General features: G+C 44.7%; 1 protein-coding gene across 1 annotated transcript; it reads left to right on the forward strand.

The window, feature by feature from the left end:
- The first annotated feature begins 4242 nt into the window (after positions 1-4242).
- RHAG (Rh associated glycoprotein) lies at positions 4243-26956 on the forward strand. Its single transcript, XM_038750864.1, has 10 exons — positions 4243-4417; positions 15481-15664; positions 16714-16864; positions 17820-17967; positions 19350-19516; positions 21959-22096; positions 22536-22657; positions 23863-23936; positions 25982-26055; positions 26873-26956. Exons 1-10 carry the CDS (start codon positions 4243-4245, stop codon positions 26954-26956), a joined length of 1317 nt encoding a protein of 438 aa, XP_038606792.1.
- Positions 26957-27308: the final 352 nt, after the last annotated feature.

Consider the following 27308-nt stretch of genomic DNA (forward strand, 5'->3'; position numbering starts at 1 on the left):
GGGAAGGAGGGAGGGAGCGAGGGGAAGGCAGGAAAAGGAAAGGAAGGAGGATGGGAGGGAGGGAGGATGGTAAGAAGGGAGGGAGAAGGAAGGAAGAAGGGAAGGAGGGAGGGAGCGAGGGGAAGGCAGGAAAAGGAAAGGAAGGAGGGAGGGAGGGAGGGAGGATGGTAAGAAGGGAGGGAGAAGGAAGGAAGAAGGAAAGGGAGAAGGAAGAAGGGGAGGAAGGAGGGAAGAAGGGGAAGAAGGAAGGGAAAGAAGGAGGAAGGATGTACCATGAAACCTCTCACTTTCCCTAGGGCCTGGCCTTATCTCCGAAGGTCAGCTGGGCCTCATGTCTCCTATCCTCTGCACTAGTCACTCTCCAATTCTGATGGGGGCTGGCCAGGGTGGGAGATTGACAGGTAACCTGTCTACCAACTCAGGTTTGTGACTTTCTTTTTAATGGTGTATAATTTAAGTGCTTACTATGTGCCAGGCACTACAGTCAGAACAGTTAATCAGGTTGGACACAGGCCGTGTCCCACATGGGATTCACAGTTGTAATGCCTGTTTTACAGATGAGGTAACTGAGGTGCCGAGAAGTTAAGTGACTTGACCAAGGTAAAGTGGCAGAGCTAGGATTAGAACCCAGGTCTTTGGGCCTCTGCTCTATCCATTAGGCCATGATGCTTGTCTATGTTGCTTCTCAATCAATCAATTGTATTTATTGAACATAAACTGTGTGCAGAGCACAGTACTAAGCAGTTGGGAGAGTACCACACAGTAATGTAACAGACACGTGCCCTGTTCACAGTGAGTTTACAGTTTAGAGGGGGAGACAGACATTAATATGAATAAACTACAGACATAATAATAATAATTTTGGTATTTAAGTGCTTACTATGTGCAAAGCACTGTTCTAAGCTCTGGAGAGGATACAAGGTGATCAGGTTGTCCCATGTGGGGCTCACAATCTTCATCCCCATTTTACAGATGAGGGAACTGAGACACAGAGAAGTTAAGTGACTTGCCCAAGGTCACACAGCTGGCAAGTGGCAGAGGTGGGATTTGAACCCATGACCTCTGACTCCCAAGCCCGGGCTCTTTCCCCTGAGCCATGCTGCTTCTCTGTGATATGTGCATTTGTGAGAAAGAAGGGGAGAGGGAGGGGAGAGAGAAGGAAGGGGAGGAGGAAGGAAGGAAGAAGGAAAGGAAGGAAGGAGGGAAGAAGGGAAGGATGGACAGAGGGCAAGGAAGGATATATGCATAAGGGGTGGGAGGTAAATAAAGGGAGCAAGTCAGAGCAATGCAGAGGGAGTGGGAGAAAAGGAAATGAACACTTGGTCAGGGAAGGCTTCTTGGCGGAGGTGTGCTTTCAATAAGACTTTGAGGGTGGGAAGAGTAATTGTCAGTTATGAAGAGGCAGGATGTTCCAGGCCAGAGGCAGGTCGTGGACTCTTTGTGGCTTCTTTGTTATGTTGCATTCTTCTAAGTGCTTAGTACAGTGCTCTGAACATAGTAAGTGCTCAGTAAATATGATTGATTGATTGATTGATCTCAATAGTCTTCTTTCCTTTGATGAGATCCAGAGGGAAATGAGCATCAGTCAACAATAATAATAATTGTAGTATTTGTTAAGTTGTTAAGAGAAGCAGCGTGGCTCAGTGGAAAGAGCATGGGCTTTGGAGTCAGAAGTCATGGGTTCAAATTCCGGCTCAACCGACTGTCAGCTGTGTGACTTTGGGCAAGTCACTTCACTTCTCCGGGCCTCAGTTCCCTCATCTGTAAAATGGGGATTAAGACTGTGAGCCCCCCGTGGGACAACCTGATCACCTTGTAAGTTCCCCAGTGCTTAGAACAGTGCTTTGCACACAGTAAGTGCTTAATAAATAAATCAATCAATTGTATTTATTGAGCGCTTACTGTGTGCAGAGCACTGTACTAAGTGCTTGGGAAGTACAAGTTGGCAACATATAGAGACAGTCCCTACCCAACAGTGGGCTCACAGTCTAAAAATAAATGCCATCATTATTACTATTAAGTGCTCACTTTGCGTCAAGCACTATACGGTTATGTGCTCAGCACTGGGGTAGATTCAAGATAATTGGGTGGGACACAATCCTTGTCCCACAGAGGGTTCCCACTCTAAGTAGGAGGGAGATTGGGAATTCAGAATCCATTATTCAGTCATTTTAATACGCTGTGCTTTCTTCTTACCTTCTGGCCTATAGCTTCCCAAGGCTGGAAATAGAGTGAGAAACCCTTTCAATTTTAAAAGATGCTAAGCCAGTCTGACCTCCAAGCCTAGTGGTTATAGGCAAGGTGGGAGGAGAGATAAAAGGTGTTTAAACAGTCAGCCCGCACTGTCTGGGTCACTCTCAGGGGAGTACCAGAAGCATTTCCTGATTAACTCGTAATAGTGCAGTGCCCAGCACAAAGTAAACGCTTAACAAATACCACTTGAAAAAAAAAAGAAGCAAGGCTTTGGGGCATCATAGTCTTAGTAGAAGGGGGAACAGGTATTTAATCCTCACATTACAGTTAAGGAAACTGAGGCACAGAGAAATTAAGTGACCTGACCAAGAGCACACAGCAGGCCAGGATTAGGACCCAGGTCCTCTGGCCCCCAGGCCCGTGCTCTTTCCACTAGGCCATGCTGCCACTTAGGATAAACTTACTGCTTCCTGGAATAAATAACTAGTAAAATCTATTTATCGCTAAATAGAGTACCTCCAATTCACCTCCTTTCTCATCTGTGGTTGTAATACTTGGGCAACCAGGCAGCATCAGTTTGAGGCCTTGACTCAGTAAAGGACTTTGCCAATGTTGATTTGCACCCTCCCCTCTACTAGAACAATTCCAGGATAAAGGAAGGAATTGTAGTGATGGTGCTGAATGGTTTGGCATCTCACACCCCTCTCTGTATACTCCTCATTTCAATTCTTTGGTGCCTATTCTAGGTTTACTGTCTCCCACCCGAATAATAATAATAAAAATAATAATGATGGTATTTAAGTGCTTAGTATGTGCCAAGCACTATTCTAAGTGCTGGGGTAGATACAAATTAAGCAGGTTGGACACAATCCCTGTCCCACATGGGCTCACACACTTAATCCCCATTTTACAGATGAGGTCACTGAGACCCAGAGAAGTAAAGTGACTTGCCCAAGGTCACGAAGCAGACATGTGGCAGAGCCAGGATTAGAACCCAGATCCTTCTGACTCCCAAGCCCATGCTCTATCCCCTAGGCCATGCCGCTTCTCATCTTGTCCTCTATCACATTTGATTGTTGGAGTATTTTAAAAAATTGAAACAGTGTTAATATAATCAGGTAATTGCTACATCCACCTGTCAATTAACTAAACCAGAGTGCTTTCTTTTGGGCAGTACTTCTTAATTGACAAGAACATATTATATGTTGCCAACTTGTACTTCCCAAGTGCTTAGTACAGTGCTCTGCACACAGTAAGCGCTCAATAAATACGATTGATTGATTGATTGACAACTGCAATTATAAGATTGCCATTCACCTAAGAAACAGATTAATCCCATGGATTGTAAGCTCACTGAGGGCAGGGAATGTGTCTGTTTATTGTTATATCGTACTCTCCCAAGTGTTTCGTACAGTGCTCTGTATACAGTAAGCGCTCAAAAAATACGATTGCCTGACCTACCGAAGCTTAATCTACCAACTCTATTATACTGCACTCTCCCAAGCATTCAGTACAGCACTCGACACATACAGTAAGCACTCAATAAAAATACGATTGCCTGACCTACTGAAGCTTAATCTACCAACTCTATTATACTGCACTCTCCCAAGCATTCAGTACAGTACTCGATACATACAGTAAGCACTCAATAAATACCATGGATTGATTGTCCTCTGAGGGACAGAAGCTTCTCTCCAGATCCCAAATCAGAATTATTTTGGGTGCACCCTGGCCACCATCGGCAGAAAATTCTGAAAAAATGGTGCCTTAGAGAAGAGCTCAGAGGGGTTCTCCAAGCCGTGCCTCTTGGCCAACAATTACGAGGACTGGCATCTTTCTCCACACTTCATAAAGACTGCAGCCGTGCTCCAGTAACGGGAATCTACTTACAGTGAGATGTCCCTCCCAAAGTGGGTGGGACACAAGAAACAGTCTTCATTTTTTTTTTTATGCCGTGTCATTGGGATGCACTGAACGCCCAGTCTATTTCCCCTCGAAGCGCAAATCCCCCGGTCTTTATCAGCTCGTGCAGCCCTTCGAGTCCTCAGTATGCCTCTACCTTTTGCCACCAACATGAGGCTCAAATTGCCCATCCTGGCCATTGGCTTGGAACTAGCCATGATTATTTTGTTTGGGATATTTGTCGAATACGATAAGGACCAAGACATCGGCCACCAGCCCAACCGCACCAGGCATGACAACCGGTTTCTTGCGCTCTACCCCTGTAAGTATACGCTATTTGGATGATGATGATGATGGCATCTGTCAAGCGCTTACTATGGGCAAAGCACTGTTCTAAGCACTGGGGGGATACAAGGTGATTAGGTTGTACTAACTTGTACTTCCCAAGTGCTCAGTACAGTGCTCTGCACACAGTAAGTGCTCAATAAATACGATTGAATGAATGAATTAGGTTGTCCCACCTAGGGCTCGCAGTCTTAATCCCCATTTTCCAGGTGAGGTAACTGAGGCACAGAGAAGTGAAGTGAGTTGCCCCAAGTCACACAGCAGATAAGAGGTGGAGTCGGGATTAGAACCCATGACCTCTGACTCCCAAGCCTGGGCTCTTTCCACTGAGCCATGCTGCTGGTTAGGAGTCTTAGCAAGGGATCCGGTTATTTGGTCTTCTGGGCTGTTTATAGGGTTTGAAGAAACACTAGGTTTATATGTTATCATCTATGCTCTACTGTCCCTTTTTATGGTGGTATTCGTTCATTCATTCATTCATTCATTCGTATTTATTGAGCACTTACTGTGTGCAGAGCACTGTACTAAGCGCTTGGAAAGTACAAGTTGGCCACAGAAAGAGACGGTCTCGACCCAACAACTTGCTCCCAGTCTAGAAGGGGGAGACGGACAACAAAACAAAACTTGTAGACGGGTATCAAAATCAAATAGAATTATAGCTATAGACACATCATTAACAAAATTAATAGAGTAGTAAATATATACAAGGAAAATGTTCATTCATTCATTCGTATTTATTGAGAGCTTACTTTATGCAAAGCACCATACCAAGTGTTTTGGAGAGTACAATATAACAATAAACACACACATTCCCTGCTCAAAACGAGCTTACAGTCTAAAAGGGTACGTGTTAAAGTGCTTATTATGTGCCAGACACTATACTAAGCACTGGGGTAGATACCAGATAATCAGGTTGGACACAGCTCCTATCCTGCATGGGGCTCACACTCTTATTCCCCATTTTACAGATGAGGTAACTGAGGCAAAGAGAAGTGACTTGCTCAAGATCACACACCTGACAATCTGACTTTGGGACCCATGCTCTCTCCATTAGGCAACACCGCTTACCCTCAACCAATACTAATGTGATTAGGCACAGAGCGGAAGCCAGGACCTTTATGTTTACAGCTCTGTTAAAATCATATCTCCTGATTACACTGAAAACTGGGAAGCAGCGTGGCTCAGTGGAAAGAGCCCGGGCTTTGGAGTCATTCATTCATTCATTCAATCGTATTTATTGAGCACTTACTGTGTGCAGAGCACTGTACTAAGTGCTTGGGAAGTACAAGTCGGCAACATATAGAGACGGTCCCTACCCAACTGCGGGCTCACAGTCTAGAAGGGGGAGACAGAGAACCGAACAAAACATATTAACAAAATAAAATAAACAGAATAAATACGTACAAATAAAATAAATAAATAGAGTAATAAATACATACCCACGGTCAAAGGCCATGGGTTCAAATCCTGGCTCTGCCACTTGTCAGCTGTGTGACTTTGGGCAAGTCACTTCACTTCTCTGGGCCTCAGTTCCCTCATCTGTAAAATGGGGATGAAGACTGTGAGCCCTTCGTGGGACAACCTGATTACCTTGTATCTACCCCAGCGCTTAGAATAGTGCTTTGCACATAGTAAGCGCTTAACAAATACCAACATTATTATTATTATTATTATTATTGTTATTATTATTATTATTATTATTATTATTATCTCCTCTAACCTCTCACTCCTTTTCTTGGCTCAGTGGCAAGAGCCCGGGCTTGGGAGTCAGAGGTCATGGGTTCGAATCCCGACTCTGCCACATGTCTGCTGTGTGACCTTGGGCAAGTCACTTCACTTCTCTGAGCCTCAGTTCCCTCATCTGTAAAATGGGGATTAAGACTGTGAGCCCCACATGGGACAACCTGATCACCTTGTATCCCCCCATCATCATTATTATTATGATTATATATATATATATATATATAATTGTTATGTGCTTACCATGTGCTAGGCATCATACTAGACATTGGGGTGGATACAAGCTAATCAGGTCAGACACAGTCCCTGTCCCATATGGGGCTCACACTCTTAATCTCCATTTTACAGATGAGGTAACTGAGGCACAGAGAAGTGAAGTGACTTGCCCATGACTACATAGCAGACAAGTAGAAGAGCCAGGATTAGGGTTGGAAACAGTCCATGTACTACAAGAGGCTCACAGTCTTAATCCCTATTTTATAGCTGAGGTAACTGAGGCACAGAGAAGTGAAGTGACTTGCCCAAGATCACACACCAGATAAGTGGCAGAGTTGGGATTCGAACCCGGTCCTTCTGACAGCCAGGCCCGTGTTCTATCCACTAGGCCATTTTGCTTCTCACTTTCCCATCCTGTTCACCCTCCCTTCTGCATTTTCTACACACTTGAGTCTGTGCCCCTTCAGCATTTCGATTCTCACTTCTCCCCCAACCCCCAGACCTTCTGTATCTGTCCTTACAGTCTTCTGCTTCCCTTATCTGTCATTTTTTTAATGCCTGCCCTTCTGATTAAACTGAAAACTCACCCCTCGAGGGAAGGGATCCTGTTTACTTATTCTATTTGAAGTAAAGACCAGCTGGAGGCTGAGCAAAGTGAACTTGGGTGTAACAGGGATTGTAGATGCCAAGTAGGGACCATGAAACATAAACTGGAAAGTCCCTGAATGGAAGAGAGAATTCAGCATTATATCACTCCATCTCCACGATGCTTTATATCTTGTAGCCACTTGAGTCTGTGGAGAAAACTTTCTGTATCTGCTAAAACTTAGTGGTTTAAAAGCTTATAAAATAAAATCTGGCCCTCAACTAACACCAAAGATGTCAAAATTTGAAGTCTGGAGGTCTGGGAGGAGAGAAGAAGATTGGTGAATTCAAGTTTTTCCCTTGGTTTAGAAAGCCGGTCTGGGGAAATTAATATTGTTACAATGTCTCGGGACCGATGTCAGTGTCCTTTTCTATGTTTAAATGGAAATTTCAGTCAAAACGAACAGCATTTCCTGAAAGAAAGGATCTAAACCTGAAGAGGTGCAGTCCAGGAAACACAATTATGTCACTGGATTGTCTGTTGGAGTTATTTCTTATTATTTCATTCTTGGTGGATTTAGGAAGCAACGACAGATCATCATCATCACCATCAATCGTATTTATTGAGCGCTTACTATGTGCAGAGCACTGTACTAAGCGCTTGGGAAGTACAAATTGGCAACATATAGAGACATTCCCTACCCAACAGTGGGCTCACAGTCTAAAAGGGGGAGACAGAGAACAAAACCAAACATACTAACAAAATAAAATAAATAGAATAGACATGTACAAATAAAATAGATAAATAAATAAATAAATAAATAAATAAATAAATAAATAAATAAATAAATAAATAAATTCACATCATTTGATTCGAGTCAAGGTGACACGCCAGAGAGTAATATCAGGATTTTTCTTCGAGGAGAGAGCAGGAGATTGACATGACCTCAACCTTTTTTGAGAGTTGTTTCCTCTCCCTGCTCTGCTTGTTCTCTCTCAGAGAGCTGACTTAGTCCCGAGCTCACCCAGAGGGAGGGGACAAAGGAGACTGATTCCACACCTCTTCAGCAATCAATCAATCAATTATTGGTATTTACTGAGTTCCTACTGTGTGTAGAGCACTTAGGCCTTCCCAGACTGAGCCCCTTCCTTCCTCTCCCCCTCGTCCCCCTCTCCATCCCCCCCATCTTACCTCCTTCCCTTCCCCACAGCACCTGTATATATGAATATGTGTTTGTACATATTCATTACTCTATTTATTTATTTATTTATTTTACTTGTACATATCTATTCTATTTATTTTATTTTGTTAGTATGTTTGGTTTTGTTTTCTGTCTCCCCCTTTTAGACTGTGAGCCCACTGTTGGGTAGGGACTGTCTCTATATGTTGCCATCTTGTACTTCCCAAGCGCTTAGTACAGTGCTCTGCACACAGTAAGCGTTCAATAAATACGATTGATGATGATGATGATGCTTGGGAGAGTCCAATACAACAGAGTTGGTAGACATGATTCCTGCCCTCAAGGATTTCTTCATATTCTAGTGAAGGGTTGGCAAACAGCATGGCATAGTGGATAGTGCTTGGGCATGGGAATCAGAACGTCATGGGTTCTAATCCTGGCTCGTCTACTTGTCTGCTATGTAGCCTTGGGCAAGTCACTTCACTTCTCTGTGCCTCAGTTACCTCATCTGTAAAATGGGGATTAAGAGTGTGAGCCCCATGTGGGACAGGGACTGTGTCTGACCTGATTTGCTTGTATCCACCCCAGTGCTTAGTACCTTACCTGGCACAAAGTAACCACTTAACAGATACCATAATAATAATTATTATTATTAAAGAGGAGGACAGAGGCTTCAGAACAATCAGTCAATCAATCGTCTTTATTGAGTGCCTACTGTGGGCAGGCAGCTATACTAAGTCTTAGGAGCATACAATGCAATGAAAAAATGGAGGCATGAGATACGGAAGGGATAAAATGATCAAGATAAGAAAGAGGAGGAAGATAAGGAGGGGGAAAAGAGACTTGGCGGCATTATTATTTATAATAATAATAATGATGATGGCATTTATTAAGTGCTTACTATGTGCAAAGCACTATTCTAAGCGCTGGGAAGGTTACAAGTTCATCAGGTTGTCCCATGGGGGTCTCACAGTCTTCACCCCCATTTTACAGATGAGGGAACTGAGGCCCAGAGAAGTGACTTGCCCAAAGTCACACAGCTGACAATTAGTGGAGGCAGGATTTGAACCCACAACCTCTGACTCCAAAGCCCGGGCTCTTTCCACTGAGCCATGCTGCTTCTCTAATGGTTATTCATTCATCCATTCAATCACATTTATTGAGCACTTACTGTGTGCAGAGCACTGTACTAAGCGCTTGGGAAGTACAAGTTGGCAACATATAGAGACGGTCCCTACCCAACAGTGGGCTCACAGTCTAGAAGGGCTATGCCTACTACTATCAGTCAATCAATCAATCACTGCTATTTATTGAGCTCTTACGGTGTGCAGGGTACTGTACTAAGTGCTTGTACTTCCCAAGTGCTTAGTACAGTGCTCTGCACATAGTAAGCACTCAATAAATATGATTGAATGAATGAATGCTTGGGAGAGTACAGAGTTGGTGGACTTGTTCCCAGCCAACAATGAGCTTGCAGGCTGCTACTACTATTATTAGTGATAGAAGAGCCTTTTCTGAGTTCCTAGCAGAGAAAGGGACTCAACTGAACCCTACGGGATATCTCAGGGGATAAAAGCAGGGAAAAGATCCAGCAACTGATAAGGAGGGGGCAGAGAACAATGAGAGTACCATGTTGGCCAAACCAACGTCAAATAGGGAAGCAGCATGGCCTCGTGGGAAGCACACATGCCTAGGAGTTAAAAGGACCTGGGTTCTAGTCCCAGCTCTGCCATTTGTCTTCTGTGTGACCTTGGGTGAATCACTTCAGTTCTCTGGCCTCATTTGTAAAATGGGGATTGACACTGTGGGCCCCATGTGGGACATGGACTGGGTCCAACCTGATTAGTTTTTATCTAATAATAATGATGGCATTTGTTAAGCGCTTACTATGTGCAAAGCACAGTTCTAAGCGCTGGGGGGATACAAGGTGATCAGGTTGTTCCACATGGGGCTCACAATCTTCATCCCCATTTTACAGATGAGGGAACAGAGGCCCAGAGAAGTTAAGTGACTTGCCCAAAGTCACACGGCGGACAAGTGGCGGAACCAGGATTAGAACCCATGACCTCTGGCTCCCAAGCCCAGGCTCTTCCCACTGAGCCCATGCTGCTTCTCTTATCTACCTTAACATCTAGAACAGTGCCTGGTCTCATAGGAAGTGCTTAACAAATACCATTAAAAAAATAATGTTTCCAGGAGAAGAGAGTGGCCAGCAGTGTCTAAAGGCAGCCAAGAGGCGTCTACTAGCCTGGCACAGTAGACAGAGTATGGGTTTAGGAGTCAGAAGGTCATGAGTTCTAATCCCGGCTCCAACACGTCTTCTGTGTGACCTTGGGCAACTCACTTTACTTCTCCGTACCTCAGTTACCTCACCTGTAAAATGGGGATTGAGACTGTGAGCCCAGGTAGGGCAGGGACTGTGTCCAACCGGATTTGCTTGTATCCAACCCCGCTTTTAGAAGAGTGCCTGGCACGAAGTAAACACTTAAATACCACAATTACTATTATTATCAGGACAAAGCAGTCTTGGCTTTGACTAAGGGAAGTAACTGGAGACCTTGGAGAGGCCAGTTTCAATGGGACAATGGAGGAGAAAATCAGATTTCTGTGGGTCAAGGAGAGAGTTGGTAGAGAAGAATTGAAAGCACTGGTGCCCTACAACCCATTCCAGAAGTTTGGATAGGAACAGGAATAGGGAGATGGGGATGGAGCTGGAGGGTGAAATGGAAATCACAGAAGCCTTTTTTTTTTAGTATAGGAGAGACTTGAGCATGGAGGAAGGACACGGCAGAGAATTTGAGGCTGAAGATGCCAGTAAGGAAAGGGAAGAGGGTGGGAGCAAGTGTTTCCAAGAAGTGGGAGGAAATGACATAGAGAGTATAGAATTTGAGAGTTGGATGGAGATCTTGAAAGACAGCTGAGAGCAATTTGTGGAACAGTTGGGGAGAAGAGCATTGAGGAGACAAGAAGAAAACTGGGGAGAGTTCATTCATTCAGTTGTATATATTGAGCACTTACTGTGTGCAGAAAACTATACTAAGTGCTTGGGAGAGCACAATACAACAATAAACAGTCACTTTCCCTGACCACCGCGAGTTTACCATCTAGGGAGAGAGACGGACATCAATACAAATAAATAAAATGACAGACATATAGATAAGTGCTCTGGGACTGGGAGGGGAGAAGAACAAACAGAGCAAGTCAGGGTGACACAGAAGGGAGTGGGAGATGAGGAAAAGCGGGGCTAAGTTTGGGAAGGTCTCCTGGAGGAGATGTGCCTTCCATAAGGGAGAATAATTTTCTGTCAGGATTGAGGAGGGAGGGCATTCCAGGCCAGAGGCAGGACAAGGGCTATGGGTGGGCAGCGAGACAGGAGAGATGGAGGCCCAGTGAGAAAGTTAGCACTAGAGGAGTGAAGTGTGAGGACTGGGTTGTAGAAGGAGAGAAGCGAGGTTGAGGTAGGAGGCGGCAAGGTGTTGAAGTACTTTAAAGCCAATGGTGAGGAATTTTTGTTTGATGCAGAGGTGGATGGGCAACCACAGGAGTCTTTTGAGGAGACAGGTGACGCGTCCTGAACGTTTCTGTAGAAAAATGATCCGGGCAGCAGAGTGAAGTATGGACTGGAGTGGAGAGAGAAAGGAAGCTGGGAGGTCAGCAAGGAGGCTGATGCAGTAATCTAAGTGGGATAGGATGAGTGACTGTATTAACGTGGTAGCAGTATGGATGGAGAGGAAAGGGTGGATTTTAGTGATGCAAAGGTGGGACTGACAGGATTTAGTGATGGATTGAATATGTGGGTTGAATGGGAGACAGGACTCAAGGATAACACAAAGGTTATGGACTTGTTAGACAAAGAAGGATGGTGGTGCCATCTACAGTGATGGGAAAGTCAGGGGGAGGAGAGGTCAATGGGGGTCAGAGAGGAATGAAGAGAGGAATCAATCCATCAGTAAGTGGTATTTACTGAGAATTTACTGTGTGCAGATCATTGTACTAAGTGCTTGGGAGAGTATAATACAAAATAATTGCTAGAAATGTGGTATACAAAGCCAGAACTCTTCTAACACAGAGATGAATGTATTCCCTCCAGGCTCTAAGCTCCTTGTGGACAGGGAACGTTTTTATCAACGCTATTATTCTGTACTCTCTCAAGAGCTCAGTAGCATGCTCTGAACACATTAAGCACTGAATAAATAAGATTGATTGATTAATAAATGCTGTTGGAAAGAAAGAATGAAGGTTATTAGTAGAGGCTGCATAAAGTCAATAAATTATCACTTAATTACTAGGATTAAGAAGAAAAACACTTCTTCCTGATATGAAAAACAAACTCAAGTGAAAATTGAAATTACTGTGTTCTTTGCCCATCTGTCCAGAAAAGATATAGCCTGGAACAGTAGATTATCCCAGTCTACTGTCTATTAGTCTAAAATATCATAATCCTGCTTCTGTGCATCGTTATCAACCCCAGAGAGAGGTTCAGTGGTGAAAAAGAAAGGCTATGGATTTCTCCCAGCTTTGTGCTCACTAAGGGGGTGTTCTCCAGGCTAGGACCTGGGTTCTAGTCTTCTGTGTGATTTGGGGCAAGTCACTTCACTTTTCACTGCCTCAGTTCCCCATCTGCAAAATGGGGATTCACTACCTGTTCTCTCTCCTACTTAGACTGTGAGCCCCAGTAGTAGTAATCCAGACTAAACTATATACAGTAAAGTTCTTGGTTCCTTCACCCTCCTTGCTCTGTTCTTGTCTTAAAATAAAAGTTTTAATGCAAGATGCCTTTTTTTCAAGAGAATCATAGAGTGGAGGGAATCCTTGGAACTATCCTTTAGATCACAAGCTCCTTGAGGTTGTGTCTTTTGCTCTGAATGTATCCTCTGAAATAGTTAGCACAGTTCTATGCACACAGTAGGTGCTCAATAAATAACTGGATGAGCTGCTGCATGTCTTTAATCCTCCCCCGCTAGACTGTGAGCTCCTTGCGGACAGGGAATGTGTCTACCACTCTGTTGTAATTTCCCAGTACACTGCAGACAGTAAGCTCTCAGTAAATAGGATTGATTGATTCCCCATCCCCGTAGGCATAACTGGACCTAAGTCTTCCCTGAATGACAGTTATCAATCCTGTTCACCAGCGGTGCTATTGAAGGACATTTTCTGTGGGCAGACACTATTCCTAACTATGGTAAAGAAGGGAGATTGCCTCCCTCAGGAAGCCTGTTCCCATCATTCAGGAGAAGATTGCATCCCAGCACTGGGGGGAAAACAGGAAGAAGATACTGACATCCTTAAAGAAAGGGGAAAGATTGTCCCAGACAAGCAGATACTGACATCCAGAAAGAAATACTGCCCCAGACACAGAAAACGGGGGAAGAACATGTGGTGGTGAGTGTGGAGTGTGTGCGGGAAGGGAGAATAAAAGCACCTGAACAAAGAAAGTGGGGGCCAAGAGAGTGAAATGAGTGAGACACCCAAGCAGTCAACTCTTGGAAAAAGAAGGCACAATTCGATGCCGGCAACAAAATGAACTGAGTGATAAACTTGAAAGAGGAAAGCAGAGGAGAAGCAGAGGAGAAGGGCTGCTTGCTGGTAGTTTCTAAAGTTCACGTAGGAAGAAAGGAAGGGATTCCTAGGTCCAATTCCTCCCAAGTGTGGAGTTGACAACTTGACCACTGAGCTAATTCCCCACATTCCAACTTCTGGGAAGAACCCAAACTATCACTGTTCTGCACCCAGTAAGCACTCAATAAACACCACTGATGGGTTGATTTATTGACACGCAGCTAGGCACTCACACTATGTGGCACTAAATACCTCCAAAACACACACATAAGTATTTTTCCCCCTCTAGACTGAAAGCTCGTTGTGGGCAGGGAATGTGCTGTTTATTGTTATATTGTACTCTCCCAAGCGCTTACTACACTGTACACTCTCAATAAATATGATCGAATGAATGAATGTGAATCCCCATTAGGATGTAACCCACATCTAGAAGCATGATGCTTCTGGTCTCGTTCTGTTGGTCTTCCCAGAGGCAAACTGGCAAAATCTCAGTTTCCTCTTCTGTAAAAGGGGAATTGAGTACTCTAGACTCCTTGTGGGCAGGGACTGCGTCTACCAACTCAGCTTTATTCTTATGTTGTACTCTCCCAAACTTTTAGTACTCTGCACTCAGTACACAGTAAATGCTCAGTAAATATGACCGATTGATTGTTCTCCCCTCCTACTTAGATTGTGCACCCCATATGGGACTGGGATTGTGTCTGGCCAGACTCTCTTTTGTCTAGCCCAGTGCTTACTACAATGCTTGGCACCTAGCAGGGGCTTAACAAATACCACCACCTTAGTTGCCCCAAATGGGAGCCCCTCTGGGCAGTTGGGTTGATATCAAAAATCAAGAGGTCACCAAATTCTCAGAGTGCTTCTGGAAAACCTGTTCCTCTCCACGGGCCAGGGAACCCATGATGCCAGACAGAGAAATCCTGATTATAATGGTGCTATTGGTTAATAATAATAATAATAGTGGCATTTATTAAGCACTTACTATGTGCCAAGCACTGTTCTAAGCACTGGTTAAGTTCTTCCAATGGGCTAAACAGTGTTTACCAAGTGCTGGAATAGATAAGAGATAACCATGTCGGATACAGTTCCTGTCCCATATGGGGCTCAGAATCTAACTAAGAGGGAGAACAGGTATTGGGTCTCCATTTTGCAGATGAGGAAACTGAGGCCTAGAGAAGTTAACTAACCTGCCTAAGGTCATGCAGGAGGCAAGTGGCCTAATGGATAGACCACAGACTTAGGAGTCAGAAGGACCTGGGTTCTAATCCCACCTCTGCCACTTGTCTGCTTTGTGACCTGGTGCAAATCACTTCATTTCTCCTTGCCTCAGTTAATGGAGATTAAGACTGTGATCCCCTTGTGGGACATGGACTGTATCTAACCTGATAACCTATACATATATGTTTGATTCTCTTTTCCTAGATTGATAAATGCCGACTTCAGCACTGCCAGCGCTTTGATATCATTTGGAGCCGTTTTAGGGAAAACAAGTCCAGTACAGATGCTGGTTATGGCGATTATGGAGATCACCGTGTTTGCCAGCAATGATTAATTAATGATTAATGAATTCTTTCATTCATTCAATCGTATTTATTGAGGGCTTACAGTGTGCAGAGCACTGGACTAAGTGCTTGGGAAGTACAAGTTGGCAACATATAGAAACGGTCCCAACCCAACAACAGGCTCACAGTCTAGAAGGGGGAGATGGAATACCATAAAAAAAGAGGTAACACGAATGCTTCATTTACTTCTCCTCCAGTGTTCCAAGATGTGCACGTGATGATATTCGTCGGGTTTGGCTTCCTCATGACCTTCTTGAAGAAATATGGATTCAGCAGCGTGGGATTCAACCTTCTGATCGCCGCCTTGGGTCTCCAGTGGGGGACACTGATGCAGGGGCTTTGGCACAGCGAGGGAAGAAAATTCCACATTGACATCCTAACGTAAACAGACCTCTCTTCCTCCCTCTTTTATCAATCCATCAATCATTCAAGAAGCAGCATGGTGTCATGGCTAGAGTACGGGCCCGGGCGTCAGAAGGTCATGGGTTCTAATTCCAGATCCACCACTTATCAGAGAAGCAACGTGGCTCAGTGGAAAGAGCCCGGGCTTTGGAGTCAGAGGTCCTGGGTTCAAATCCCAGCTCCGCCAATTGTCAGCTGTCTGACTTTGGGCAAGTCACTTCACTTCTCTGGGCCTCATCTGTAAAATGGGGATTAAGAATGTGAGCCCTCAGTGGGACAACCTGATCACCTTGTAACTTCCCTATTCATTTATTTATTTTACTTGTACCTATCTATTCTATTTATTTTATTTTGTTAGTATGTTTAGTTTTGTTCTCTGTCTCCCCCTTCTAGACTGTGAGCCCACTGTTGGGTAGGGACTGTCTCTATATGTTGCCAGCTTGTACTTCCCAAGCGCTTAGTACAGTGCTCTGCACACAGTAAGCGCTCAATAAATACGATTGATTGATTGCTTAGAACAGTGCTTTGCACATAGTAAGCGCTTAATAAATGCCATCATTATTATTATTATTATTGTCTGCTGTGTGACCTTGGCGAGTCACTTCACTTCTCTGGGCCCATCTGTAAAAGGGGGATTGAGACTGGGAGCCCTATGGTGGACAGGGACTGTGTCCATCCCCATTATCTTGTATCTACTCCAGCGCTTAGTACAGTGCCCGGCACATAGGAAGCACTTAAATGCCATAGTTACTATTATTATTATAAGTACATAAGAGGTGTGGGGCTGGGAGTAGGATGATTATCCAACCTCCAAAGGTCACAGATCCAAGTGCCGAGATGAGGCAGAAGGGAGAGGCATTCAGGGACTAATTAAAGAGGAAACTCACTGATCCTCTTGAAGCTCCACTTTTTATAAAGTGGGAAAGTGGGAGATGAGAGATTCTTTCATTTCGGGTCTCTCATCAGGGCTCACTTGCTTTTTTTCTCTGACTGTCAATAGCGATATGAGTTTGATTCTCTTTTCCTAGATTGATAAATGCCGACTTCAGTACTGCCAGCGTTTTGATATCATTTGGAGCCGTTTTAGGGAAAACGAGTCCAGTACAGATGCTGGTTATGGCGATTATGGAAATCACCGTGTTTGCCAGCAATGAACACCTTGTTGCAGAAAAACTGCAGGTAAGATGGACCACCCCCACACTCTGCAAGTGGATCAGCGCTTAGAACAGTGCTTTGAACATAGTAAGCACTTAGCAAATGCCAATATTATTATTATTATAGAGCACAAGACAGCAACCAAAATGAAAAACCTGAAAGTAAGGCCATGCCAAAATTCCTGTATTTCACAGTACCTCTAGTTGCAAGACCCCAGGCTTGAGAGTCAGAGGACGTGGGTTCCAATCCCGGCGCCACCACTTGTCTGCTGTGTGACCTTGGGCAAGTCACTTCACTTCTCTGGGCCTCAGTTCCCCCATCTGTAAAATGGGGATTGAGACAGTGAGCCCCACGTGGGACAGGGACTGTGCCCAACCTGATTTGCTTGTATCCACTACAGTGCCTGGCACACTGTCGGCATTTAACAAATACCACAATTATTAGTAGTATTATTAAGCAAGACTGCTAATGGGGCTAGTGACTTCTACATGATGCAGTTTGTGTTTACCAAGGAAGGGAAGCAAACCTTCCTAATTAGAGAAGTCTGGAATTAAGATGGGAGTTCATTCATTCATTCATTCATTCAATCGTATTTATTGAGAGCTTACTGTGTGCAGAACACTGTACTAAGCGCTTGGGAAGTATAAATCGAGTTCTCAACCATGGTTCATCTGCTCAACTGAAGAAGGACGTGAGCTTCCACTGCCTCACTCCTATCCTCTTTTGGGTCTGTGGGTAGTGTTCCCTCAAATTGATCCTACACTGTGAACCCCATGTGGGGCAGGGACTGTGTCCAACCTGATAAGTGTGTATATCCCCCAGGGCTTAAAACAGTGTGAGCACAACACAAATTCCATAAAAATACAACACAGATATAAAAGAGATTAAATACTATCTGAACATTTTGAGTGATTTTTTTTACATGCTCACTTCTAAAGAATCTGAAGAATGTCCCTTCGATCCTGTCTCTCCCTTTCAGGCTCAAGATACCGGGGCATCGATGATCATTCACGCCTTTGGGGCCTATTTCGGTTTAGCAGTTGCAATCGTCCTGTATCGTCCCAATCTGGAAAGGGAGCCTGAGAACAAAGCGTCTGTGTATCACTCTGACTTGTTCGCCATGATCGGTGAGTAGGAACGGGCTCTTCCAACTTCAGTGGGGACAGTGGAGATGACCCCAAAGCAAAGAGAAGCAGCATGGCCTGGTGGATAAAACCCAGGCTTCAGAGTCAGAAAGACCTGTATTCCGATCCCGGCTCTGCCACGTGTCTGCTGGGTGACCTCGGGCAAGTCACTTCACCTGTAAAATGGGGATTAAGACGGCGAGATCCACGTAGGACAGGGGCTGTGTCCAACCTGATTAACTCGTAGCTACCCTAGTGATTAGTACAGTGTCTGGCACAGAGAAAGCGCTTAACAAATACCATTAAAAAAAAGATTGCCAATGGAAGCTGTGACCGCTAGCCGATAGTTGAAGATATAAAAAAAGTTAGGCTCCTTTGGGAGTCACAGGTGACAGAGCGCAGAGTGGAGAAGCAGCGTGGACTAGTGGAAAGAATAATAAAAATAATAATAATGATGGCATTTGTTAAGCTGCTTCAAGAGAAGCAGCGTGGCTCAGTGGAAAGAGCCCGGGCTTTGGAGTCAGAGGTCATGGGTTTGAATCCTGGCTCCGCCACATGTCTGCTGTGTGACCTTGGGCAAGTCACTTAACTTCTCTGAGCCTCAGTTACCTCATCTGTAAAATGGGGATTAAGACTGTGAGCCCCACATGGGACAACCTGATCATCTTGTATTCCCCCCAGCGCTTAGAACAGTGCTTTGCACATAGCAAGCGCTTAGTAAATGTCATCATTATTATTATTATTATTAAGCACTTACTATGTGCCAAGTACTGTTCTAAGCACTGCGGGAGATACAAGGTGATCAGGTTGTCCCACGTGGGGGCTCACAGTCTTAAACCCCATTTTACAGATGAAGTAACTGAGGCTCAGAGAAGTTAAGTGACTTGCCCAAGGTCACACAGCAGACATGTGGTGCAGCAGGGATTCGAACCCATGGCCTCTGTCTCCAAAGCCTGTGCTCTTTCCACTGAGCCATGCTGCTTCTCTGAAGACAACAGACCTGGACATCAGAGGACTGAGGTTCTAATCCCGGCTCTGCCCTGCGCCTGCAGTGTGACCTTGGGCGAGTCACTTAACTTCTCTGTGCCTCAGTTCCCTCACTGCAAAATGGGGATTCAATACCTATTTAGAATGTGAGCTGCACGTGGGACCTAAAGAACTTGAATCTGCCCCCGCACTTAGTACAGTGCTGGACACAAAGTGAGTGCCTATATGTTGCCAACTTATACTTCCCAAGAGCTTAGTACAACGCTCTGCACACAGTAAGCGCTCAATAAATACAATTGAATGAATGAATGAATGAATACCCCAGTGATTATTATTAACCAGGTACAGTGGATTTTCACACATTTACAATTAGTGCTTACTTCTTGTTTTGTCCACAGGTACCATTTTCCTGTGGATGTTCTGGCCCAGTTTTAACTCCGCCATCGCTGAGGAAGGAGAAAGCCAGTACAGAGCAATCGTCAACACTTACCTCGCTCTAGCGGCATGTGTTCTTGCTGCGTATGCCTTATCAAGCCTTGTGGATCAACGGGGCAAGCTCGATATGGTAAGCGTCGAGAAGCAGCGTGGCTCAGTGGAAAGAGCCCGGGCTTTGGAGTCAGAGGTCAGGGGTTCAAATCCTGGCTCCGCCAATTGTCAGCTGGGTGACTTTGGGCAAGTCACTTCACTTCTCTGGGCCTCAGTTGCCTCATCTGTAAAATGGGGATTAAGACTGTGAGCCCCCCGTGGGACAACCTGATCACCTTGTAACCTCCCCAGTGCTTAGAACAGTGCTTTGCATAGCAAGCGCTCAATAAATGCCATCATTATTATTATTATTGTTCTCATTCATTCTGTCGTATTTATGGAGCCCTTACTGTGTGAAAAGCACTGTACTAAGCACTTGGGAGAATACAATATAACGGTAAAGACACATTCCCTGCCCACAACGAGCTTACAGTCTAGAGGGGGAGGCAGACATTAATAGTCTCATGTCACCAAAAATCACAGCCAAGATCTAGCCGCAATGAACTCCTTTGGGGCAGGAAATATGACTACTGACTCTGTTGCATTCTTATTATTGTTGGTATTATTATTAGATTCAGGCACTAATACAAGGTAATCAGGTTGGACACAATCCCTGTCCCACATGGAGCGCACAGTCTTAATCCCCATTTTACAGATGAGGGAACTGAGGGACAGAGAAGTGAAGTGACTTGTCCAAAGCACATAGCAGACAAGTGGCAGAGCCAGGATTAGAACTCCCTTTTGACTCCCAGGCTTGCGCGCTATCCATTAGGCAACGCTGCTCCTCAAGCTTAGCACAGTGCTCTGCACACAGCAAGTGCTCAAAAACCGCTGCCAAAACTCAAATCCACTTACATTCTCACCCAAAATGGGGACCGAACTGAACAGAAAGTTTCCCCCAGGTCATGGAGAGACTATCCCAGATCTTTGGAAAACTCTTTTTCATGAGACATTGACCCCAGGAGGGGAAGGGTGCTTATGGTGTGCAGTGCACTGTAGTAAGCACTCAGGAGAGTACGACAGACACAATCTGATAATAATAATAATAATAATGATGGCATTTGTTAAGCGCTTACTATGTGCAAAGCACTGTTCTAAGCACTGGGGAGGATACAAGGGGATTAGGTTGTCCCACTTGAGGCTCACAGTCTTAATCCCCATTTTACAGATGAGGTAACTGAGGTCCAGAGAAGTGAAGTGACTTGCCCAAAGACACACAGCTGACAGTTGGCGGAGCCGGGATTCCAACCCATGACCTCTGACTCCAAAGCCCATGCTCTTTCCAATGAGCCACGCTGCTTCTCTATCCCTACCATCTAGGAGCTTACAATCTAGATATAATAGAGATGAGAAGCAGTATGGTCTAGTGGAAAGAGGACGGGCCTGGGCGTCAGAAGGCCTGGGTTCTAATCCAGTTCTGCCATTTGCTTTGGGCAAATCAATTTATTTTTGCCTCTATACCTCATCTGTAAAATGGGGATTAAATCCTCCTCCCTCCTATTTAGACTGCGAGCCCCATGTGGAACAAGGAGTGTATCCAACCTGATAAATCTGTATATCCCCCAGGGCTTAGAACAGTGTGAGCACAACACAAACACCATAAAAATACAACACAGATATAAAAGAGATTAAATATTATCTGAACATTTTTAGTGATTTTTTTACATGCTTACTATGTGCCAGGCATTGAACTAAGCCCTGAGGTAATAATAATAATAATAATGATGGCATTTATTAAGCACTTACTATGGGCAAAGCACTGTTCTAAGCACTGGGGAGGTTACAAGGGGATCAGGTGATCACGTGGGACAACCTGATTACTTTGTATCTACCCTAGTGCTTAGAACAGTGCTTGGCACACAGTGAGCGCTTAACAAATGCCATGATTATTATTATTATTATCAGGTTGTCCCATGAGGGGCTCACGGTCTTCTTCCCCATTTTACAGACGAGGTGACTGAGGCCCAGAGAAGCTGACTTGTCCAAAGTCACACAGCTGACAAGTGGCGGAGCCGGGATATGAACCCCTGACCTCTGACTCCAAAGCCCGGGCTCTTTCCACTGAGCCACGACAAGCTAATCAGTTTGGATTCCTCCATGTCCAACATGGGGCTCAAAGTTTTAATCCCCATTTTGCAGTTGAGGTAACTAAGACAACTCAACTTTTAATGTCACAGAGAAGTGAAGTGACTTGCCCAGGGTCACACAGCAGGCAAGCGGTCAATCAGGATTTGAACCCAGGTCCTCCGACTCCCGGGCCCATTAGACTATACTGCTGCTTATTATATTTCAACAGGCTAGTGAATCCCCTCGGATGGATTACCCTGTCACTCTGTTCATCTTCCCTCTAGACTGTAAGCTTGTTGTGGGTCGGAAATATATCTACCAATTCTGTTACAGTGTACGCTCCCACGGGCTTTGTACCGTGCTCTGCGCACATGAAGTGCTCGATAAATACAATTGATTTTCTCTGCTCTCCCAGGTTCACATTCAAAATGCCACCCTAGCAGGAGGGGTGGCCGTGGGCACTTGTGCTGACATAAATATTCACCCTTTCGGAGCTATGTTAATTGGCAGTATCGCTGGCATCGTCTCTGTCCTGGGATTCAAGTTCCTGACGGTAAGCGTGAGAGCCCTAAAACTGTTCAGCCTTTAATTCTCTGATCAGTTCTCTAGTGATTTCTATTACCCCAGACGATTTTCTCCACAGATTAGGAACTGAACCAAAGCTATGGCTAAATTAGCGCACACACTTTTAAATAGTTCCTTGCCGTTTCAGGGCACAGGTGCCCACTTTTCATTTTGTGTGCGGTAGTCACGGAAGAAGTGGGGACTGTGAGGTGGACCAGCTTCAACGTGCTAACGGGCCCGAGAGCCAACATTTTGGATCTGTTTAGCCCTGATGGGAAACTCTCAGACCTTGTCAGGGACTTGGGATAAGTGAGACTGGAAATATGACTCAAAAAGCTGTGGGGAAAATTTCCCCCACCACCCCTGTGGGTTTGGTATTTAAGGGCTGGACAGAAAATGTAAAAAAATGTTTGTTGTTTTCATTTTAGCCAATTTTTGCATCGAAACTGAGAATCCAAGACACCTGTGGTGTGCATAATTTACATGGTTTGCCAGGAATAATCGGGGGCCTTGCCAGCATTGTGGCAGTAGCCATGGGAGCTACTGACAGGTGAGTCAAGAAAGGGATTTTTTTAAAGTTCTGCTTGGAGTTTGGAAAATCTAGTGATGGTATGACATTGTGGCTAGCCAGAAGAGGGTGTTATTCTGCACTATATATTATAATATTCTATATTATGTCCTATTATTATGCATTATTGTATTATGTATTATATTATACATATATATTATATTATATTCTATATTGCTCTATGTTATACATTTCCATAACCATTCTTCTTGTTCAAAAATGGCATGATACTGTACTAACAATGCTGCAGGTAAGCACACTAGAGACACAGCACTAATGGAGATAAAATGGAAGATATTTCAGGGAAACCTGAAGGCTTCATACATATCCCTGGGTCCAGTATGCCCAAGTGCCATGTTTGATCATCTGGGCTCTAGCTCATCCACACCACTTTGCCATGCTTTCTCTCCAGTTTGAAGGATGTGGCTTTTACAATGCATCCTCCTCACCTGTCTGGAATCTAAGGATGGGTTCAAGCCCCCTGTGTTTGGAATGGCTCCTCTCACTGGGTGATTCCTCATTCCATCACAGGGGCCTGGATTTGAGTTCATCTCAATGGGCGCCTCAATGAAACAACACTACTTCATGAGCTGTTTTTCTCCCTGTTTCCCCCTTATTAGACTGGGAGCCCCCTGTGGGGCTACCCCAACGCTTAGTACAGTGCTTGGCACATAGTAAGCACTTAACGCATACCACATGATTATCATTATGGGCAACACTTCATTTTTGTGCCAATGAGTGGCATTAAGCAAATTCCCCTTTGATGATCACTGAAAAAATTCCAAATCTGTGTTTTGTCTCCTTGCTTCCAACACAGTAGAGGACTTTCTCCTCAGGCTTCCTGTAACGCTTCCTGCTAGAGCTGACCAAAGCGTGTCTGTTTATTGATATAGTGTACTCTCCCGAATGCTTAGTACAGTGTGTGTTAAGCATTCAGTAAATACCATTGAATGAACAAATGAATGAAGGGAAATGTAATAAACGTGCATGTGTTGGGGGGTCAATTGGGTTAGCCTTTATCTGCACCTTTCCAACAGGGCTCTCTTACATCTTTAAGAAGGCAGGTAGGTACAAGAAAACAAGGATGGAGGAGAAAGGAGTTGGGGGCCATTGGAGAAGGATGTGAAGAAGGGGGGGCCAAATACTGAGGCACAGGACCACATATTCTGTTGTCTTTGGCTCCTTAGAACTACCGTAGCCATGCAGGCAGCGGCCTTGGGATCCTCCCTGGGAACAGCCATCGCCGGAGGCCTGCTCACAGGTCAGTAAACCCAAGGAGCTAACCGCCTCTGCTTGATCTAACAGAAACGTCCAGTCGCAATTTCCCTCCAGAACATTTTCAACTGATAATTCTCCTCCTTCCATTAATTTTCCCCAAACCCCCGGAATCAGTGTCTGTGAGTTAAAAGTGTCTGTGTCTGTGAGAGAAGCAGCATGAGCGTGGGCCTGGGACTCAGAAGAAGGTCATGGGTTCGAATCCCGGCTCTGACATTTGTCTGCTGGGTGAACTTGGGCAAGTCACTTCACTTCTCTGGGCCTCAGTTACCTCATCTGTAAAATGAGGACTGAGACTGTGAGCCCCACATGGGACAGGGACGGTGTCCAACCCGATTTACTTGTATCCACCCCATCGCTTACTGCAGTGCCTGGCACATGGTAGGTGCTTAACAAATACCATTAGAAGGGAATGGAACTAATGTCAGTTACCAAAGTGCCTTTACAATACAGGACTTGGCTTCTCTAATAAGAACCTATTCCCTGAGCCTCACTCTCATCTCTCACCGTTTACCTCTATCCGCGCCTACCTGAAACTTTTTCAAGCTTCTTATCCAACAGAAAAGCACTCTTCCCATCTTCAGAGCCCAACTAAAATCATATCCCCTCCAGGAAGCCTTCCCTGACTAATCCCTCATTTCCCCACACTATTTTCCCTCCCAACTGCATCACCTAGGCATTTTAGTGCTTGCCCCCTAAGTACTTAGGTACTCACCTTCCTTGCCCCAAGCACTTGGGTATATATCACTATACTTGGTTACTTCCCCTGCCTGTGATTTGTTCTAATGACTGCCTCCCCCACTAGATTCTACTTTATATTCTACTCTCCCTAAATCTTATTATAGTGCTCTGCGCACAGTAAGCCCTCAATAAATACCACTGATTGATTGATTGATTGATTGATCAACCCCCATCTCTTTGCTGCCTTCTAATTTACAGGTAAATGATATGAACATATTCTTAAGACTTCTTAAAAAGAAAACTATGTTGGGCTGGCTCTTTATTCTCATCTATCAATCAATCGTATTTATTGAGCGCTTACTGTGTGCAGAGCACTGTACTAAGCGCTTGGGAAGTACAAGTTGGCAACACACAGAGACAGTCCCTACCCAACAGTGGGCTCACAGTCTAGACTGTAAGCTGCTGTGGGCAAGAGATTGTGTCTACCAACCTGTATTTTACTTTCCCGAGTGCTTAGTACAGAGCTCTGCACACAGAAAGCACTCAATGAATACCATTTTTTGATTGATTGATTGATTGATTGATTGATTTCCCACTGTTGGGAAGTTCATGAGCTTTCACTCCATGGCTTGGGATTATAGCTCCTGAATTTGCCTTCCTCCAAAGGAGGAAGCAAAGGTTAACTAAGCAATAACTTCAGCAGGCTTTGCTCTGCAGACCGACAATAATAATTAGACTGTGAGCCCACTGTTGGGTAGGGACTGTCTCTATATGTTGCCAACTTGTACTTCCCAAGCGCTTAGTACAGTGCTCTGCACACAGTAAGCGCTCAATAAATACGATTGATGATGAAGATAGACTGTGAGCCCGTTGTTGGGTAGGGACCGTCTCTATATGTTGCCAACTTGTACTTCCCAAACGCTTAGTACAATGCTCTGCACACAGTAAACCTCAATAAATACGACTGAATGAATGAACAATAATCATAATAATGATGATAATAATAATGATGATGGTATTCGTTAAGCGCTTATGTGCCAGGCATTGTACTAAGTGCTGGAATGATTATGAACAAATCAGGTTGGACCCGGTCCCTGTCCCACACAGGGCTCACAGTTTCCATCCCCATTTTACAGATGAGGGAACTGAGGCACGGAGGAAGTGAAATGACTTACCCTAAGTCCCATAGCGGATACATGGCAGAGCTGGGATTAGAACTACATCCTTCTGATCCCCAGGGCCATGCTCAATGCTGTTGGGTAGTAGTGGATGATAGCGGTGGTTGTAATTATGATTACTCTGTGAAAACAGGTTTCCTTTTTCAGCTTCATGTTATCTTTCTTCCTCCAGGACTCATTCTCAAAATACCGATTTGGGGTCAGCCACCTGACCAAAATTGCTATGACGACGTCGTTTACTGGGAGGTCTGTATACCGTTCTGAAAAACTGTGTACATTGGCTAAGCTGGGCCAATTTTGTCCTTGTCAAGAAGTGGAACAGACTCACAGCCTGCCAGTCTCCACCCCTCCCTGACCACCTATCCCCCCTGAAGAGCCAGCATGGTTGCCCCCAATTTACAGAGGAAGAAATTGAAGTCTAGAAAATCCCCATCTGACATTGAGACATATAACACTCCATCCTTTTTTAAAAAATGCTGGAACTAGAGAGGACTAAAACAAAATAAAGAGGGTGGGGTGGGGTGGGAAACAGATAACAATAAGGCCAAGATTGGCAGGGAGCCACTGAAACATCACAGTTTGGGCTGAACAATAAAGTGTTGGATCCTTAAACAATTACAAAGGTTCAGTGCTAGAGTCACTTCACAAATTCAACCTGCTTTAGCTCACCGAACATGCTCCATAGAGGCTTTCCCAGTGTCCCTCTCCCCTGTCAGCCAATAATGTTGCAATAATGAAGAAGGTTAAAAAAAAAATCATCCTTAGAGCTCCCGTCATACTCCGAGTGCTGTGCATAAGTTAGAGAGAAAATCAGGGGAGAGGGCAGAGAGGGTGAAAGAAGAATGAAAGAAGGATGAAAGAAGAATAAAGCTCGTCCACAAAAAAAAAAAAAAGGATTTTGGATGTGGGAAGTAAAGGCACCAGCTCCAAGTTTTAATTATATGTGCATGATGATTGGTGACCCAAAATTGTCATTTATTTCATGCAACACCAGATGTGTAACACTAAACTAACCTTTGAGAAGCAGACCCAGGACCAATCCTCTGTCTGGTCTTCTTTGCAGGTCCCAGGGGTGGAAGAATATCATGATCATACCCTCAAACACGATGATCACACCCTCGAACACAATGATCAGGATGAAGAGTAAAAACAAATCCCGGTCACCAGTCTCTGGGCCAGTGAAATCACTCCAGATTTAAGCTGCCAAGAACAAAACATCTTCCAGACGTTGTTGCCAACAGGAGCACCCAACAGACAAACCCTGAGCCTCAGAAAGCCAGTGGCAGAATTTCACTCAGCCCTGCAGACTTCCTGTGAATTTTCATTTCTGGTTCTAACTGAAGCCAGGCAACCTGGGCTGTGGATTCTTCACATCTCTGCCCAGTCCTTCATGAATTTTGGTGCATAATGTTGTGTAAATCCTACTGGTGGCTGCTGTAAGGCAACTCCAGACAACACCATCAGTAAGGAGGATTGTCTTAGAATCTACACTTCAAGAG

The sequence above is a fragment of the Tachyglossus aculeatus genome, chromosome 9, assembly GCF_015852505.1.
Source record: "Tachyglossus aculeatus isolate mTacAcu1 chromosome 9, mTacAcu1.pri, whole genome shotgun sequence".
Taxonomy (NCBI): Eukaryota; Metazoa; Chordata; class Mammalia; order Monotremata; family Tachyglossidae; genus Tachyglossus; species Tachyglossus aculeatus.